The 20,369-nt window shown below is 37.7% G+C and overlaps 2 protein-coding genes across 4 annotated transcripts; both read left to right on the top strand.

Annotated features, from left to right (window-relative positions):
* Positions 1-1,153: 1,153 nt before the first annotated feature.
* Positions 1,154-10,176, top strand: LOC137196515 (solute carrier family 2, facilitated glucose transporter member 11-like). The gene is made up of 12 exons (XM_067609206.1): positions 1,154-1,274; positions 4,309-4,407; positions 5,046-5,206; positions 5,289-5,413; positions 7,459-7,588; positions 7,723-7,871; positions 8,221-8,408; positions 8,561-8,671; positions 9,137-9,238; positions 9,372-9,447; positions 9,561-9,688; positions 9,825-10,176. Exons 1-12 carry the CDS (start codon positions 1,236-1,238, stop codon positions 10,014-10,016), a joined length of 1,500 nt encoding a protein of 499 aa, XP_067465307.1. The 5' UTR covers positions 1,154-1,235; the 3' UTR covers positions 10,017-10,176.
* A 1,455-nt stretch (positions 10,177-11,631) lies between these two features.
* Positions 11,632-20,293, top strand: LOC137196478 (solute carrier family 2, facilitated glucose transporter member 11-like). 3 transcript variants are annotated; one of them, XM_067609203.1, is made up of 12 exons: positions 11,632-12,096; positions 12,225-12,323; positions 14,531-14,691; positions 14,782-14,906; positions 15,246-15,375; positions 15,496-15,644; positions 17,213-17,400; positions 17,553-17,663; positions 18,129-18,230; positions 18,363-18,438; positions 18,552-18,679; positions 18,815-20,293. In XM_067609203.1, exons 1-12 carry the CDS (start codon positions 12,025-12,027, stop codon positions 19,007-19,009), a joined length of 1,536 nt encoding a protein of 511 aa, XP_067465304.1. In that variant the 5' UTR covers positions 11,632-12,024; the 3' UTR covers positions 19,010-20,293. The 3 variants fall into 3 exon arrangements, with proteins under 3 accessions (XP_067465304.1, XP_067465306.1, XP_067465305.1); XM_067609205.1 differs by lacking the exons at positions 11,632-12,096; positions 12,225-12,323 and adding an exon at positions 12,840-13,013; XM_067609204.1 differs by lacking the exons at positions 11,632-12,096; positions 12,225-12,323 and adding an exon at positions 13,160-13,371.
* The last annotated feature ends 76 nt before the right edge of the window (positions 20,294-20,369 follow it).

Below are 20,369 nucleotides of genomic sequence, written 5' to 3'. Positions count from 1 at the left end.
ATATACTTGATGCAGAGTTTATTCTGTACAACTGACAGAAAAGGAGGGCATGCAGTGTTGATTGATGGTTTTAATGGTTATAATGAAACCTACCATTCAAAAGTGATGTTCAACAAAAATCATAAAAATAATTCTGGCTGTTATGTTCTCCTGTTGTAGACAACATAAAAATCATAATATAGTGTCTTATATTTTCTTTATAAACGGATAGTGTCAAACCTAAAAAAAACAGTTTATGAAGGATAAATCACCTATTTACGAATGACTGATAAGATATATATGGATGCAAAATACATTTGTGGTTCAAAATTTGGGATATTTGAGCCAGGTAAAAAATGACCCACTCAATACTATCAAGGGTCAGGATATGAACAGTATGCAAGGGTTAAGAAACAATAACATGTGTGAGTTCTATTTTTGGATGGATTTTCACTTTAAGGATCAAGTGGCCAAACGGTAGCATGAACAAATACTCAGAGGCTCTTGCAGGATTAAAGGTTTTTTGGCTGGTAAACTATTCAACTCTTTGGATCATGCATAACTGTTTGCCCTTGAAAAGCCCCACAACACTTAGATTTAGGCAGCCACGTAATAACAACTGTATCTATAAATTAACTGTTGTATCAATGACCTTAAATAATTTTAACCATGTAACAATCACTGATTACTATACTATACTATTACATACTATAATATATCTATACATTTAAAACATTTTGATACATGTAAATAATGTGTTAGTGTAGGTTGTCTTTTATCAAATTACAATGTGTTAATCAAAGTACTTTTTATGCTACTGAATTATACTGTATAACTTGGGAAATTGCCATTAGCAGATTACTCCTGTAATCTCCCATCATAATATTTTTTCTGGCACACAAAAAAAACCCACAACGTGATACAGGCATCTAGGCTTGATTTTCATTTTAAGAAGCACTGGGCATGAAATTAGACTGTCCAAAGGAATATCAAGTCTCATTCTCTTCAGTTTAGACAATAAAAGGTCAGTAGTGTATATTTGCAGTACATGGGTCAGAAATTCATCCATTACCCAAAAGCAAGCCTCCCTCAGTACCATGCAGGAATGTGCATTAAGGAGTTAACAAGTCTCCCCCCTGGAGCTGAGATCATATGCTGCACCTTACAACAGGCTGCCATTATGTAAGTCCTTCGGCTGAAGTGGAACATCCATTATAAATGGTTCATTCAAACATAATTTTACGGCAGCTTCCAAAATGAATCTCAGTGAGGGACCAGCCGAATCAAAGAAAGAGGTACGTTAAAACCGTAATTACCTTTGTTTGGATTTACCAGCTGAATAAAGCTCAAATCTAGTTTTTACATGGTGTTTTTTGGGGGTGACACTGCAGACTGTGGAGATTTATTTCTGGAATCAATGAGAGTAGCATGACTTTTAGTCAAAGTTACGCATTTTTCTCCTCAACAAAGACAAATTTGTCTGTTCAGACAACAATACTGTTCTCAGATTCGCCTGCAGTGTGCTCCATTCAGATCAAGCATAGCATAGATTTGTAACACTAACCTTTTGTATTTCACTGTAATCTTAAGATTGGTGTCACAAATCCTACAAACCACCCAAAGCATGAGAAATGTTACAATGGACGTAATATCTGATGTGTGCTTTCTGTGTCAGTGGAGGTCATTTCAGTTTGAACTTTGTGCTTTGAATTTGCTTTCCATACATCATTTTATTACCACAGTTACTGAGTTAATGTACTGTATGTGTCAGTGACAGGTGCTGTGGAGGATCCAGCAAAATTAAATTAACCTGTACTTTAATTAGAACAGGACTTAAGCACAGTTTCATTCATTTGGATGAGGATTAATTCCCTTGAATCAAGTCGTTGCTAAATAAGAGAATGTTTGTATCCAACACGGGAATTCAAAGTTCTTTACATAAGACATAAAAGACAAAATATAACACATGACAATTTAATAAACACACACACACATACTGTATATGTAGGATTTAAATGTAAGCCTTAATTTAAAAGAACTGAGAGTTGGAAAAAAAACATCAATCGTATCTGGGAGTTTAAAAAATGAATGCTGCCTCTCCATGTTTAGTTTTGACTCTAAACTCTAAAACACTTCATAAAATAGCAGCTGACCATAAACCATTCAGTGCTAAATCATCTGTAGTATATTTTATAGTCCCTCTCCACTCAAAAATGTGTTTTGCTTATTGTTACTTCATTTGGATGTTTGAGCTTCAATGTGCAGAATGATGTATGTGCAGAGTTTTACATTACAAGACTGTTTTCACATTTATCTGCTGAAAGTGGAAAGTTTCTCTGTGCTCATCTTAAATCTGAGTTTGAAGGACAGGTTCACAATTTTTCAAATCTGTCTTAAAACAACAGTTGGGTGCCCAAATGAACACTGAAAGAGTTTTTCCTCTTGTGATGGAGGCCAAAACCCACTAGTGATTTTGTGCAAAAATGCATTTAAAAGTTTATCTGAAGCTTATATGAGACTTCATCAGTCTGAGTTAGTCATATCAAGTGGATATCTGCCACATTTACAGTCTTTTTAGCATGAAATTCCCCCTTAGTGTTTCCTCGAACAGTGTTTCCCTGTGGAGCTGTGGTGGAAGAATAGTAACAAAAAGAGGGACTTTGGCACTAAAAAGACTGTAACGTTGAAAGATATCTACTTGATTTGACTCAATTGGGCAACTGAAGCTTCTTATTAGTTTCAGATAAACTTTTAAATACATTTTTTCCCCTATCACTTACATTGTAAGTGCATTGTGAAGGGATCCTCTAATAGTATAAACAGGATGAATGATTATGGCAAGAAAAACATGTTTCAATGTTCAATGAGGCACCTGACTATTGTTTTAAAACAGACTTGAAAAATTGCCAACCCGTGTAAGGCATGTACCCAGTGAGCATGATTTGTGGTTTGGGGAAATCTTTGCCCACTATGCAACTTACACAAGTATGGTCTGGAAACTTGAAGCCTCCAGCACACAAACACTGAGAATTGACTTTACAGTGAAGTAGGCGACATCTTGTGTCCAGCAGTTAAACTTCTGAAATGAACAATATTCGCATATTCATAGATTCTTTTTAATGAGGGAGAAGAAGTAGATGTGATTTTAAGGATTTAACAAGATAAGGAACTTTTTCTTCAGACACAAATTGTTATTCAAAGCAGAGTATTTTATATAAATCTTAAAATATTTCTGAATGGGATCTTTAGAGTAAATTGTTTGACACACAGTTAGCCTGTGTAATTATTTGCTAAATAGAGTAAATGAAGTAGAAAAATAATGTCATGTGTAAAATGCAGTCTATAATTCATTTTATATTCACTCTATAGAAAAATATATCACATGCATGTAGAGTAATGTGACACATTTAATGGACTTCTGGTCCCTTTACTTCTTTTTATGCAGACTGCAGCTGCTGCAGATGTTCATTTCACTGACTGCTCTTCTCCAGTTTTAAACATAGAGGGAGTCAATATTCTAACATCTACATAAAGCCTTGCCTCTTATGTATTCAACATTTTAGAGCCCTACATTAAACCTACCTAACATTTAAAGTTAATGAAAATATGCAAGACAAGAAAACGACAGTATCTGAGAACAAAAATGACTGAGGTTTAGGCAAAGTTTTTACAGAAGGAATCTCCTGAATATGGAGTTAACACAGTCTAAAGTTTGTCTGTCAGTCAGTTTTCTTGACTCTCCGCCTTCTTTACGGCTGTTTGGAGAGTCATCATCATGTTATCTACGCTGCTTGACCTGCATTCAAACCTATCTATGCATGAATGGAAAAAAGTCACATTTTGCGCTTTAACTTCTCAGTTTTTGGACATACTGGGATTACTTTCCTTTTGTCTTTTGGACCCCAAGCTGAATCTAGCGTTTGGTTGAAGTTATTTAAGGTGGAAATAATGCAGCCGATTATTTACACCCCGCGGTGACTGTATGACAACAGACTAATTGTGTTGTCCTCAGGATAAATCCATCCTCTCCTCAGATTTAAGTTTCCTGTCGAGAACAAACTCTTTACGTGTAGGATGCTCTGTGTGCAAACGACAAACAATTGGACAATACTTCTTTGAGCAAAACAACATACCGACAAAATGCCAAAAGAAAACAGGGATGAATATCAACCTTTGCTTATTAAAGATGTCAAAGATACAAAGTGGACTTGTAAGGTAGGTGTGTTAAATGTCATGAAATATGGTCTAGTTTCGTGTGTGGTCGCTGTGGGGTGCCTGCTGTTCATCCAGATGTTCGTTTGCATCACCTGTGACTGTTTTTATTTGCAGTTTCCAAACAAATCACTCCTGCTGGCTGCGTGTGCTGCTTGTATAGGAGGAACCTTCCAGTATGGATATAACATCTCTGTCATCAATGCACCTACTGTGGTAATAACCTCACTGCTGTACTGCCTGACTCACTCCTGCACTGTATTTAGTCTAATTAATACCTGCTATGACAATGTGGGACAAGTCTGAACCCAAAAAGTTCCTCTAAAATATAATGGTGGGATTGATTCATAGTTTGGGGTCAATTTTTAAGATGAAAATTTTCAAATTCTCTGAATCCAGCTTCTCAAGTGTGAATATTTTCTGGTTTCTTTAGTCCTCTATGACAGTAAACTGAATATCTTTGTTGACTGTTGGTCGGGAAAAAAGAAGACATTCAAGTTGCATCTTGGGCTTTGGGAAACAGTGATTTACATTTTTCACCATTTTCTGATATAGACCAAACAACTAATTGATTAATTGAGAAAATAATCATCAGATTAATTGATAATGAAAATAATCATTAGTTGCAGCCCTAGATATTACAGATAACAAATGTACAGTATTTATGTGCAATGAATGTATGTGTAGTCATGTTACACGCCTAATAAGTTAGTCAGTAGTTCATGGAAGAATCAAATTTTTCCATCAGTAATATATAACATAGTATAGTGCTTTTTGTATAAATAAAGCTATTTTTACAGGTAAGACCATTCATCAGTCATTTTTTTGTTTTGTTTTTTCTGCTTTATTTCTAGTATGTGCATAATTTCATCAACCAAACCTGGAACAAGCGTTACCAAACGGACATAGCAGAAGACGTTCTCACCCTACTATGGTCCACTATTGTATCTATATTTACCTTAGGAGGACTTATAGGAGTGTCAATCGGTGGAACATTGTCTGTGAAGCTGGGGAGGTATGGACAAAAAAGTTGAATAAGTGGCAAAGTTATGTTTTAGTTGTAATCATGTAACAGATGTATCTCAATATTGTTGCAGGAAAGGGACATTGTTGACCAATAATATCTTTGCATTAACGGCTGCACTGCTGATGGGTCTGAGTTACCCTACAGGATTATTTGAATTACTCATCATTGGACGTTTCCTTACTGGAATGAATGCAGGTAAAATCACAAATACACTTAAAGGCTTCCTTCCTAGATCCCAGTGAAACATACATCTTTGTATTATATTCTTTCTTCTTACTTTGGATCCCCACTAGCTTCCACGAAGTGGTCACTAGTCTGTCTGGCCTCAACACAACATGAGCATCAATAAAACAAACAGCAATTTAAAATCACATTGATCAACAAAACAAATGAATGCTAAACAAGCCAAATATAGCTCTATATAGAACAGTGAAATAACTCTGAAAAGCCAGACAATACAACTTAACAATAAAAACAAAAATGAAATTGTCAAGGTAGAAACAAAAAGAAAATAAAAACAATCAAAAAGGTTCCAAAACTGCACTAAAAGTATAAATTGTGAGATTAACAGTTTTTTCTACCATGTACTTGACATTGTAAACTGCTCTCTAGAGACAGGCATCTTCCCAGATACACTCAAACAGCTCTAGTCAGGCCTTTACTGAAAAAATCATACTCTTGACCCTTCTGTTTTGAGTAATTTTAGGTCCATATCTAACCTGCCTTTTCTGGGTAAGATTTTAGAAAAGGCAGCACAAGAGACAGCACTTGTAAAAGTAATGAATGATCTTTGAGTGAGCTCAGATAATAAAAACGTTTTAATACTTGTTCTTCTTGATCTAAATGCTGCATTCAATATGATCGACCATGAGATACTTCTAAACCGACTTGAAAGTTGGATTGGACTCTGTGGAACTGGGCTGAACTGGTTTAATACTTACTTCACTGGCAGAAGCTATTTTGTTAGCCTTGGTGAACATTTTTCAAACAAGCATGATTTTCTCTTTGGTGTTCCTCATGGTTCATTTCTTGGTCCACTACTGTTCTTCCTATATATGCTTCCAATTGGAGAAACTGTTCGCAACCATGGTGTAAATTTCCGTTGTTATGCAGATGACACCTAATTATATTTATCTGTAGCGCCAGACTATAAGGAGGCCCTCAATCCTTTGATAACCTGCCTTTCTAGCATTGTACAGTGGATGAGTGGTAACTTTCTTGAATTAAATGAAGACAAAACAGAAGTTCTTTTAATTGGTACAGACATTTTAAGCAGGCTTGGAAATCTGGTTCTACAGATTAAGCTGGAAGTAAAAAACCTGGGTGTTATCCGCGACTCTGAACTGAATTTTAAGTCATATCAGCAACGTTACAAAGATAGCCTTTTATCATATAACAAACATTGCAAGAGTCAGACCCTACCTTTCTTTGGAAGATGCTAAGAAACTGACTCTTGCCTTTGTATTTTCATGCCTAGATTATTGTAATGCACTTTATACTGGTTTACCAAAAATAAAACAGCTAAAACTCATTCATAAATTCAGCAACAAGTATTTTAACCAAAACTAGGAAAAGGGAAGGTATTAAACCAGTATTAGCTTCATTGCACTGGCTACATGTAACGCTGAGGATAGATTTTAAAATTCTTTTACTTGTTTTTAAAGCCCAAAAAGGTCAAACACCTTCATATCTTTCAGATTGCTTGTTGGAGTATGTTCCAAACCGTTTGCTTAGGTCGCTTAACGCTGGCTTCATTAATGTGCCACAAATAAATTGCTAAAGTAAGATTAGGCGGTTTTTGTAGCAATGCACTGTAGATTTTGAACATTCTCCCACCACATATTAGACAAGCATCCTCTGTTGATAATTTCAAGAGGCAGCTCAAAACTTATTTTTATGGTCTTGCTTTTAATTAATTCAACCTTTATTTGATATTTCTTTTATATTGTTTTATGTTTTTTATATCTTAAAATTGATTTTACTGTCATCAGTTGTTTTTATGACCAGTATTATCTTTTATCTTCCAATGATTTTACCTCCTTAGGTTTTTATTGTTTGTTTTTTTTAATTCTTTTAATGTTTCCTATTTTTAAATATTTGTCTTTTTGTTTTTAATACTTTTTCTTGTAAAGCATGATTATGATTATTATTATTAATATCCTCACATTTTTCTCATTAAAGGTTTGAACATTACATGTCAAACATCTGAAAAGTTAATTAATCATATCTCATTTTTGTAGGAATTGGCATTTGTGTTCAACCTCTGTATTTGGGGGAAATCGCTCCAACTGCACTTCGTGGCATCACAGGAATGGGAACCTCTGTTTTCATCACTCTTGGGATCTTGACTGGACAAGTGATGGGTCTCAAGTAAATGCTGACCACATTTAACATCACCAGAAATTTGTATTTACAAGGTTTTACAGTGTTGCCATGTGGAATTGAATTGCTATGTCATCATTGAGAAAAGGATGTTGATCAGACATCTGTGTGTGATTTAATAGAGAGTTGCTCGGCAGAGAAGAGTACTGGCCTATTCTGCTCTCCACCACATGTATCCCAGCCTTCCTGCAGCTCTTGATCCTACCTTGCTTCCCAGAGAGCCCACGCTACCTGCTTATTGACAAAGGAGATGATGAGGGATGTAAAAAAGGTAAACTGACACTGGAGCTGCTGCACAGGCACTTCCGTTTCGAAATCAGTGTGATTTTATCTTTGGCCTGAAAAGATTGATTTAGTGCACATGACAGCATAGTTGAAAAGGTTGAGGGCCCCCTTTGTCTGGAATCACCAGAGGCTGAGACGTTTGTCTTCATGGCTGTGAGTCCGAGCATGTGATCACATTCTAGTAATGCCATCATGATGTGGAAATAAACTGGTTTGACGCAGGAAACATTTTGATAGGATCCTCAAAAACCAGAGCCTGTAGCTGGGACCAGGTAAGAATGGTGTGTGAAGAAGACAACAATCACCACGTGTGTCTTATGTTTTCCTGCCTGCAGCCCTGAAGCAACTGCATGGTATGGCCAGCTATGACGGTGAGCGGGAGGACATTGAGAAGGAGAGAAACAATTTGGTCGGGTTCAAGGCCAAGAAACCCTGGGAGCTCTTCACTGACCGCAGCGTGCGCTGGCAGCTTCTCACCATCATGTTCCTCAATGCAGCTCAACAGCTGAACGGGATCAATGCTGTATGTACCTGCTATGTTTCACAATGTTGAATCTATTCCCAAATGCCAGAAATGTCCAGTTCAGACTTGACAAAAATGTGAAATAGATCTGTAGAGAAATAAGGTCAGGTGTGCACATTTTAATTTGGTGTTCTTGTCTGTATTTGCTGCAGATTTACTTCTATGCAGATTATGTGTTCAGACAAGCTGGTATTCCCAACGATAAAATACCATATGTGACTGTTGGCACTGGTGCCTGTGAATGTCTCACCGCTTTAACCTGTGTAAGTATGAGTTTCACAGTATATTTTAAGTGTCTTGCTGCAGTGAGCCTTAGACACACTTCTGATGTTCCATTTCTAGACCTTTTCAAATATAAACATCAAAGAGTTGGACTTAAGTTTAGAGGTTAGAGCAATCTGGAAATACAATAGAATAGAATAAAGTACAACTTCATAGACCACCAAAGTGAAAAATTGTCTTTAGCTCACCAATATATAAGAACAGCACAAGAACATACTGTATAACATAAGAAATATGGTAAAAAGGAAACCGTCAGAACATAAAACACAGAACAGAAGGGAAACAAAAGTATAAATGAAATAATAATAACAGAGCATAAGATGCTAAAACAAAGTAAAAGACTGTTGAGCGGAATTTCAACAAAAGAGGCAACATCCCATGAAAGGTCAGAGTAAAACTCAGAGGAAATGTTTTCCTGGTCTTGTGACATGCTGTGTGTCTCACAGGGTCTGCTCATTGAAAGTCTGGGAAGGAAAGTGCTCATCACAGGAGGATACACGCTGATGAGCGTCTGCTGCATTTTATTCACTCTGACCATGACTTTTCAGGTAATTAAACCTCAAAACTGGACCAAAAAAAAAAAAAAAGAGAGAGATATTTACAGCATTTCTGTCATGTACTCTCATATATATGCCATTCCTACTTTGCGTTAACATTTTTGTGTGATTTTCTTTCTCTCAGGATACCAGTCCAGTGTTTCCATACTTAAGCATGGCATGTGTTTTTGCCTTTATCCTGAGTTTTGGCTTAGGACCAGGTAACTGACTACATTTGTGTCTCATCCTCCATTGAAGTCTCTCCTCAGCAGATGCCGTTGCACAACTGTAATAACTAACAGTGGTTTCTTTTGTTGTCGTCCTCTTTAAAAAGGTGGCGTGACTAACATCTTGACCACGGAGTTATTTACACAAACTTCACGCCCTGCGGCGTACATGATCGCAGGATCAGTGAATTGGCTTAGCTTCTTCTTCATCAGCATGGTCTTCCCTTTTATTGTGGTAAATGTCCATAAAGATGGTCAACTGTTTTAAAATTACATCAAATTTTTTCTGGTTTAAATGTTGTAGTACTACCTTATGAGGCTGTTTGAGAAAGTTGGTCTTACTTGTGTGTTATTATGATTTATCTCCACAGATCGGGCTGCATCAATACTGTTTCCTGGTGTTTTTGGCCGTCTGTTCCATGGTGGCAACGTACATATTCTTTATTGTTCCTGAAACCAAGAACAAAACCTTCCTGGAAATCCAGAATGTGTTTCAGTCCCAAAACAGAAAGGCCTGCGGTGTTGACGGCTCAGGGACAACACTGTTGGCAACCTCTATGTAACCCTTGACTCGGGATTTGAGCAATTTTAAGCTATTTTTATGTTTCAATTACATCTGTTTTACTCTTTAGTGCACTTACATACATACAGTATATTGAAATAACCATAATATGTAATATTTTAGTATGATAAATGTTGGTTTGTTCAACCTTTATAAAATGGTGCTCTGAGATTTCTCAATAAAACTTGATTTATCAAAAACTTGAAGAACATCAACAAGCCCAAAGTCAGTTTTGTTTTTTCATGAAGTTTTATGCCACTGAAGCTGTCTGATATTTCAGTTTGAATCAGCAGCTTAACCTTTGAGCAATGCACCAGGGATCAAGGGATCACTGAAGTGTGTGAGGAGGAAAGGTTGCAGAACAATATCATGCAAGTTTTTACAGAAGTGGAAAGAGTGTGATATTATAAGATCTATTGTAACTTAAATAGTACTCAAGAAGACAAAAAATATTACTTGGGTGAAAAAAATACTCAAGTAAAAGTAAAAAATGAGCTCTTTTGACCATCCTTTCTCCATAAGGAAAAGGTTAAAGAGGTTCAAAATCAAAACTGCATTATCCTCCTGTCCTGACTGTGCCACGACAGCATAACTGAAGGCTACTCTGCAATTCTTGACCAAAGGTGTACAGTACAAAGATTCACCAAACATTCATCTAAGGGAAAGTAAAATTGTTTTTGAAAGTTCCCAGAGATGTGCGGTATATGCAAAAAAGGATTGGTCTTGAGTATTTGGTGCAACTTTTTAACTCATATAATAGGCTTAGCTTCAAAACTAAGGATGGTAGCCATGAGGAAAGTCAGATCAGAGTACATTTTGTTCTTTCTTTTCCAGTTAGTAGAACAGTCTTATTTTAAGGAAGTATATGCTCTGTGATGAGTCCAATTCACTGAGAAGAAAAGGAGAAAAAATATCATCTGGACAGCTGCATTGAATTGAAATCAGACTCAGTCATCCATTTCAGTCTCTGGTGACCTTCAGTGACCCTGTTCAGACATGCATGCCACTAACCCGTGATTTAAATGCTATGCTGCACATATAGCATTTAAATCATAGCATATGATAATGTCACACACATACATCTTAATATATTTCTGAAGGGATCTTCAGAGTAAATTATTTGACACACAGGTTGCCAGTGCAAAGATTTGCAAAATAGAGTAAATTAAGTAGAAAAATTATGTCACATATAAAATGCAGTCTATAATTTGTTTTATATTCATTCTGCAAAAAAAATTATCACAGACATGTAATGTGGTGCATTTAATGGACTGTGACCATTCTCCCATCCCTGTTCTGGTCCCTTTACTTTAAAAAAAAAAAAAAAAAAAATTCAGACTGCAGCTGCCCTTCTCCAGTTTTAAACATAGAGGGAGTCAATGCTCCAACAGCTAAGTCTTGCCTCTTGTGTATTTATGTATGCCTTTTATTATAGCCCCACATTAAACCTACATACCATTTAATGTTAATTAAAATGTGCAATACAAAAATGACAATATGTGAAAACAAATGACTTGAGTTTTGGATGAAACACCAGTTTTTACATATTCACGTGAATATGGAGTTAACACAGTCTAAAGTTTGTCTGCCAGTCAGTTTGTTCGACTCTCCGCCTTCTTTATGGCTGTTTGCAAAGTCGTCATCATGTTATCTACGCTGCTTTGAGCTGCATTCAAACTTTGATCTATGCATGATGGGAATTAAATCACGTTTTGCGCTTTAATTTCTCAGTTCTTGGACATACTGGGATTACTTTCCTTCTGTCATTTGGAGATATAACCCTAGGCTGAATACAGTGTTTGGTTGCTGAGGAATTATTGCAGCCGAGTCTTTACACCCTGCGGCGATATTATGACAACAGATTAATTGTGTTGTCCTCAGGATAAATCCATCCTCTCCTCAGATTTAAGTTTCCTTTCGAGAACAAACCCTTTACGTGGAGGATGCTCTGCGTGCAGACGACAAACAAGTGGATAATATTTCTTTGAGCAAAACAACCTACCGACAAAATGCCAAAACAAAATGCGGATGAATATCGACCTTTGCTTGAAGACATCAAAGATACAAAGCGGACTTCTAAGGTATGTATGATAAATGTCATGAAGTAAAGTTTAAAGAAATACGGTGAATTCAGGTCCATGTGTGGTCGCTGTGCCAGCTGTTCATCCAGATGTTCTTTTGCATCACCTGTGACTGTTTTTATTTGCAGTTTCCAAAAAAATCACTCGTGCTGGCAGCATGTGCTGCTTGTATAGGAGGAACCTTTCAGTGTGGATATAACATCTCTGTCATCAATGCACCTACCATGGTAATAACCTCACTGCTCTGTCAGAATCACTCTTGTACTGTATTTAGTCTAATTATGGCCCGAGCATGAAAGTGCCAGAAAATTGGCAAATACGTCAGAACTGAAAAATTGCAAAGCTCTGTAGGGACTGTGCTGGGGTGTGACCAGGGGGCTTCACTGGAACAAAGTTTCTTTGATGTTCATGATCAGTGGTTTCTTTGCTCTCATCATTCTCGACATAATACATATTTTTCAATTCTTTTCGCCCAAAAGGAGCCATTTTGGCTTTTGCGTGTCAAGTTTTCACGAACACGTTTGAGGACTTTAGGATGCGCGAAAACTCAGGAAACTTCGCACTAATGTTTAGAAATAGTAAATATTTCGATTCGTATCACAACTGGGCTTGCATATGCTGGGCTGGCATATCTCGACTCTTTAATGCCCCCTAATTACTTTTAGCATATTTGGAGGTGATAAGGGTGCATCATTTAGGTTTCAAAAATCAGGAGGCTTTTCCCGGGAGGTGTGGAGCGCAGTAAAGTGAAAGATAACGTTTTACTCGAGGCGATGAGACATTTGTTACTACAGTAACAAATGTCTCATGTTGCACTTACATGTAAGTGCAACTTGAGAGTAATTACCAATCGGGAGCACAGCAAGAGAGAGGGTTAAAGATAAGGAGACTCCCACGAAAATCAGGAATATTTGCAGGTATGGTGGTGCTCGAAAACTCACCAAATTTTGCACACGCATCAGAAGTGGCGTGACTTGATATCAGAAATGATCTTAGGTTTGGGTGTGGCAAAATGGCTCGAGGGCACCCCTTAGAAAATTTTAAAAGTCAACGCACCCACCTTTAAATTTAATCAATGTATGAGATTTGTCTGGCAGATGTAACATCTCCAGACTTAAAGAAAAAAAAAAGCCTCTTGGAACCATAACCTAAGTCCAACAGGAAGTCAGCCATTTTGAATCTACTATGCACTTTTTTTGCAAAGTGAAGCCATTTACAGGCATTGTACTTTAATGAACTCCTCCTAGAAATTTAACCTGAGTGACTTCAAATTTGGTAGGTTACATCTTTAGACCTTTGCAAAGCTAAATTGTGAAGCTTTTTAGTTTTCATGGAACACCCTTGGCGTGGTGTGCTAGTCAATTTTGCTCAAAACATGTTTGGGGCATTAAACAGGATGTTGTTGTAACTCCGCTTTACATTGTCCAATCTGCCCCAAATTTCACATGTTTGATAAGAGTCCAGGCCTGAACACATCTACATGTCAATATTGACTCATAGCACCACCTACTGACAACAGGAAGTCGGTCTTATGTGACAAACTTCATCCGATTTACATGAAACATACATGGTGTGGTCTACACATGATATACAGCTACATGACGTATAATTAATGGGTGTTCTCTAGCGCCACATAGTTGACACAGGAAGTGATAGTTATCTCCTACAATGTCCAATATTCATGAAAATGTATATCCATGTCAGTTGCCCTCTGGTAAATGTATTGCTGCAGTACTATTTCACTAATGTAGTATTGCCTACGTGCAACAGAGAGTGAGGACTAAATGACACATATTTCAACAAATGGATACGCAATTTCTAATGAGTTATCTCCAGTGTCACATACTGCACACAAGAAATAATATTTTACCCATTCAAACAGTGTCCAATAATCCTGACAATTCAGAGCCGTGTCAACAGACCCTCAATAGTGATACCATGGCTGCTGCTTCCTCTGACGCATGCAAGGTGCGAGGGCCTGTTCATCGCTGCTTGCAGCTTTAATTAATACCTGTTATGATAATGTGGGACAAGTCTGAACCCCATAAGTTCCTCTACAACATAATGGTAGGATTGATTTCAGGTCAGGACATAAGAAGACATTCAAGTTGCATCGTGGGCTGTGGGAAACAGTGATTGAAATTTTTAACCATTTTCTGATATTTTATAGACCAAACAACTAATTGATTAATTGAGAAAATAATCAACAGATTAACTGATATAGAAAATAATAGATATTACTGATAACACATGTACTGTATTTATGTGTAATGAATGTATGTGAACATGTGTAGTCATGTTACACACATAATACATTAGAGTCAGTAGTTATTGGAAGAATCACACTTTTCCATCAGTAATATACAACATAAATAAAGCTATTTTTAATACATTTACTAAATGTACATTGTGTTTTTTTCTGTTTTATTTCTAGTACGTGCAGAATTTCATCAACCAAACCTGGAACGAGCGTTACCAAATGGACATATCAGAATATGTTGTCACCCTGCTATGGTCCATTATTGTATCTATATTTACCTTAGGAGGACTTATAGGAGTGTCAATCGGTGGAACGTTGTCTGTGAAGCTGGGAAGGTATGGACAAAAAAGTTAAATAAGTTGCAAAATTATGTTTTTTTTTTAATTTTGTAATTGCGTAATAGATATATTTCATTGTTGTTGCAGGAAAGGGACATTGTTGACCAATAATATCTTTGCATTAACGGCTGCGCTGCTGATGGGTCTGAGTTACCCTACAGGGTTATTTGAATTACTCATCATTGGACGTCTCCTCTCTGGAGTGAACGCAGGTAAATCACAAATACACTTAAAGGCTTCATTTTCTAGATCCCAGTGAAACATACATCTTTGTATTAGATTCTTTCTTCTTTCTTTGGATCCCCATTAGCTTCCACAAAGTGGTCATTAGTCTTTCTGGCCTCAACACAACATGAGCAACAAAAAAACAGTAATTTAAAAATCACATTGATCAACAAAACAAGGAAAAGCTAAACAAGTCAAATATAGATCTATATAGAAAAGTGAAATTGTCAAGATAGAAACAAAAAGGAATTAAAAATAATCAAAAAGGTTCCAAAACCACAAGAACTGAAAGTAACTGAAATGTTAATCATATTTTATTTTTGTAGGAATTGGCATTTGTGTTCAACCTCTGTATTTGGGGGAAATCGCTCCAACTGCACTTCGTGGCGTCACAGGAATGGGAACCTCTGTTTTCATCACTCTTGGGATCTTGACTGGACAAGTGATGGGTCTACAGTAAATGCTGAACACATTTAACATCATCAGAAATATGAATTTACAAGGTTTTACAGTGCTGCCATGTGGAAATGAATTGCTATGTTGTCATTGAGAAAAGACATTTGTGTGATTTAACAGAGAGTTGCTGGGCAGAGAAGAGTACTGGCCTATTCTGCTCTCCACCACATGTATCCCAGCCTTCCTGCAGCTCCTGATCCTACCTTGCTTCCCAGAGAGCCCACGCTACCTGCTTATTGACAAAGGAGATGATGAGGGATGTAAAAAAGGTAAACCGGCACTGCAGCTGCTGCATGTCATGTTTGCAGAGAAGATATATGCATATGAGACAAACTGTGAACTAAATATGCAACTGTTTTATTAGCTTAACAGCTTTGCCAGAACACATTAACCACAGCATGCCCCTGGCATCGTTCCTTTGGCTGCACTGCACATGCACTGGTAGTGACCTTTTTTTCCACAGGATGGCACTTGGCATCATTAGCAGGGCATTCGTGCTGAAGGATGAAGTGTGCCATCACATTTGTTGCACTGGGAGCTTTTTGGATTTTTGTTCTGACTGCTGTGTGGCTTTGCTCCATTGCTTTTGGATTTGCTGAATTTAGGCTTTTCCTAAATCCTTTTTTCCGCCTTTTGCTGTCTGCCTTTAAACACTCTGTCCACACAGCATCTGCTTTACACCACTGGCATCACTCCTCAGTGTGTTTTGCTGCTTTTTGATCTCCTACAATTGTCTTGTCATGTTAATCTGCCAGTCCTACCACTATCTAACATTGTCCCTCATTAATTCATCATGCAGCGTCTCATAACTGCAGTGCTCTGCTAATGCATACAGGGCAGAGACAAATGCATCGACAGTCTTGTTTGCTTCTTGCTTGTGCATGTTAAATTGTGCATGTTCGTAAACGATATTCTATTTCACTACAAAGAATGACTGAAAGCCATCCCTCACCTTGGCGTCTTGGAGCTGGTCTGCACCACTGAGCTTCAAGCCTCTCAAAATGTCATCAGCTTTGTCTCCCGTACAATAGATCAAAGTATTCACCTGCTTCTCTTCAGAGCTTGCTGTTAAATTGCTCACCTGACGGAATGTCTCAAATCTTCGTATCCATTTTGTCCACTCGTGCTACTTGGAAAAATCAAAGGGCTCCATTGGCTGAATGCTAAACGTAGAGCTGGGTGTGTCCTACTAGCTCCTTTCGCTCCCTGCTCGTCTTCACCGTCACTCATTTAACTTGTTCACCAGTCTCTTTCTTTCTCCTTCCAGGTAGACCTTTTCCATTCCAATTTAGTTTCACAGCACTTTTGATACCATGTCGTGTTTGCAAGAAGATATATGCACGTGAGACAAACTGAACTAAATATGCTACTGTTTTATTAGCTTAACAGCTCTGTCAGAACACATTAACCACAACACACCCCCAGCCTCATTCCTATTGGTCAATACTACACCAGGCTTCCTATTGGTCATATACATGTCAGTCAATCATATTATGTACAATAATACCACACTGTACAGGCACTTCTGTTTCAAAATCAGTGTGATTTTATCTTTGGCCTGAAAAGATTGATTTAGTGAACATGAGAGCGTAGTTAAAGAGGGCGAGGGCCCCCTTTGTCTGGAATCACCAGAGGCAGAGACATTTGTCCTCATGGCTGTGAGAGCATGTGATCACATTCTAGTAATGCCATCATGATGTGAAAAACAAACTGGTTTGACGCAGGAAACATTTTAATAGGATCCTCAAAAACCAGAGCCTGTAGCTGGGATCAGATAAGAATGGTGTGTGAAGAAGACAACAATCACCACGTGTGTCTTGTGTTTTCCTGCCTGCAGCCCTGAAGCAACTGCATGGTATGGCCAGCTATGAGGCTGAACGGGAGGACATTGAGAAGGAGAGAAACAATTTGGTCGGGTTCAAGGCCAAGAAACCCTGGGAGCTCTTCACTGACCGCAGCGTGCGCTGGCAGCTGCTCACTGTCATGTTCCTCAATGCAGCTCAACAACTGAACGGGATCAATGCTGTATGTACCTGCTATGTTTCACAATGTTGAATCTATTACCAAATGCCCGAAATGTCCGGTTCAGACTTGACAAAAATGTGAAATAGATCTGTAGAGAAATAAGGTCAGGTGTGCACATTTTAATTTGGTGTTCTTGTCTGTATTTGCTGCAGATTTACTTCTATGCAGATTATGTGTTCAGACAAGCTGGTATTCCCGACGATAAAATACCATATATGACTGTTGGTACTGGTGCCTGTGAATGTCTCACCGCTTTAACCTGTGTAAGTATGAGTTTCACAGTATATTTTAAGTGTCTTGCTGCAGTGAGCCTTAGACACACTTCTGATGTTCCACTTCTAGACCTTTTCAAATATAAACATCAAAGAGTTGGACTTAAGTTTGGAGGTTAGAGCAATCTGGAAATGCAATAGAATAGAATAAAGTACAACTTCATAGGCCACCAAAGTGAAAAATTATCTTTAACTCATCAATATATAAGAACAGCACAAGAACATACTGTATAACATAAGAAATATGGTAAAAAGGAAACCGTCAGAACATAAAACACAGAACAGAAGGGAAACAAAAGTATAAATGAAATAATAATAACAGAGCATAAGATGCTAAAACAAAGTGAAACACTGTTGAGCGGGATTTCAACAAAAGAGGCAACATCCCATGAAAGGTCAGAGTAAAACTCAGAGGAAATGTTTTCCTGGTCTTGTGACATGCTGTGTGTCTCACAGGGTCTGCTCATTGAAAGTCTGGGAAGGAAAGTGCTCATCACAGGAGGATACACGCTGATGAGCGTCTGCTGCATTTTATTCACTCTGACCATGACTTTTCAGGTAATTAAACCTCAAAACTGGACCAAAAAAAAAAAAGAGAGAGAGATATTTATAGCATTTCTGTCATGTACTCTCATATATATGCCATTCCTAGTTTGCGTTAACATTTTTGTGTGATTTTCTTTTTCTCAGGATACCAGTCCAGTGTTTCCATACTTAAGCATGGCATGTGTTTTTGCCTTTATCCTGAGTTTTGGCTTAGGACCAGGTAACTGACTACATTTGTGTCTCATCCTCCATCGAAGTCTCTCCTCAGCAGATGCTGTTGCACAACTGTAATAACTAACAGTGGTTTCTTTTGTTGTAATCCTCTTTAAAAAGGTGGCGTGACTAACATCTTGACAGCAGAGCTATTCACACAAACCTCACGCCCTGCGGCGTACATGATCGCAGGATCAGTGAATTGGCTTAGCTTCTTCTTCATCAGCATGGTCTTCCCTTTTATTGTGGTAAGTGTCCATAAAGATGGTCAACTGTTTGAAATTACATAAAATTTTTTCTGGTTTAAATGTTGTAGTACTACCTTATGAGGCTGTTTGAGAAAGTTGGTCTTACTTGTGTGTTATTATGTTTTATCTCCACAGATCGGGCTGCATCAATACTGTTTCCTGGTGTTTTTGGCCGTCTGTTCCATGGTGGCAACGTACATATTCTTTATTGTTCCTGAAACCAAGAACAAAACCTTCCTAGAAATCCAGAATGCGTTTCAGTCCAAAAACAACGGAAAAGCCTACAGTGCTGACGGCTCAGGGACAAAACTGTTGGCAACCTCTATGTAACTCTTGACTCAGGATTCAAGCAATTTTAAGCTATTTTTATCTCTCAAATTGCGGCGGCACTGATTCTCCAGACTTCAGCTGATCAGGAAGAAGCCTGAGGACCAGTTCCCAACCACATATAAAATATATTAAAAAAATATTTACTTAAAAAAACCTCACAAGTCTCTTCACAGTGAAAAATGTCTCCTTAATAATGAACAAATGCCTCTTCAGTAAGAAGTGTATAAAGCAGTTTAATTAAATATACAAATAAACAAAACAACAAAATAAAGCTTACAGGCAGTAGGCTATCGTTAGGCAAGCAAAACTCTTGCATGAATAGCACTAAAATCTGCCATAGTGCAGGTAACTTATTTTAAAGGTTATTTTATGAATGTTCCCTCAAGCTAGGCTCCAGAATGCTCAAAGTCACCCGCAATCAAAAATGCAAAAAACAGCAAAGAAGACTCTAAAGGGCCTGAACAGACCAGAGTTTCTGGCTGACAATATTGGCTCAAATAAGGTCCACAGTAAGTCAAGGAAGGATCAGAATGACCTGGGTGTGCAGTTTCCCACCTCTCTAAAACCCCAGAGAAAGGGTGTCGTACCACCCTGATTGGCCAAGAGGGGAATGCACCCAGCTGCTCTCATTTACTATTCGGTAGCCAGTCCCCAGACCCTGCACAACAGGTGATCTAAATAACCCTCTAGTCAACTCTGAGGGATTTCAACATTCAGCTACACAAATTCAAAACAGGGAAATTACAGCAAGTCCCAAGAATGGGTGACTGCTACAAAATAATGCTGCTTTATCTGACCTTCAGTGATGTACTGGCTAGTCATAATTATTGTACTCTTTACTTCACTTACATACATACAGTATATTGAAATAACCTTAATATTTTAGAATGATAAATGTTGGTTTGTTCAACTTTTGTAAAAGGGTGCTCTTCTGAGATTTGTCAATAAAGCTTGATTTATCAAAAACTTGAAGAACATCAACAAGCCTAAAGTCAGTTTTCTGTTTTCATGAAGTTTTATGCCATTGAGGCTGTCTGATATTTCAGTTTGAATCAGCAGCTTAACCTTTGAGCAATGCACCAGGGATCAAGGGATCACTGAAGTGTGCGAGGAGGAAAGGTTACAGAACAATATCATGCATGTTTTTACAGAGGTGGAAAGAGTGTGATGCTATAAGATCGTCTATTGTTACTTAAATATTACTCAAGAGGACAAAGCATTACAAGTTGCAAAATGCAAAGATTCATCAAACAACCATTTAGGGTGAGGTAACATTGTTTTTTGAAAGTAACCAGAGATGTGCACTATATGCAAAAAATTGCAATACGCAATTACAGAAACTCTAATAGAAGTACTGGTC

The sequence above is a fragment of the Thunnus thynnus genome, chromosome 2 (assembly GCF_963924715.1).
Source record: "Thunnus thynnus chromosome 2, fThuThy2.1, whole genome shotgun sequence".
In the NCBI taxonomy this organism is placed as follows: domain Eukaryota; kingdom Metazoa; phylum Chordata; class Actinopteri; order Scombriformes; family Scombridae; genus Thunnus; species Thunnus thynnus.
Note: the sequence above shows the minus strand (reverse complement) of the source record. Positions and strands in the feature narration are given on the sequence as shown.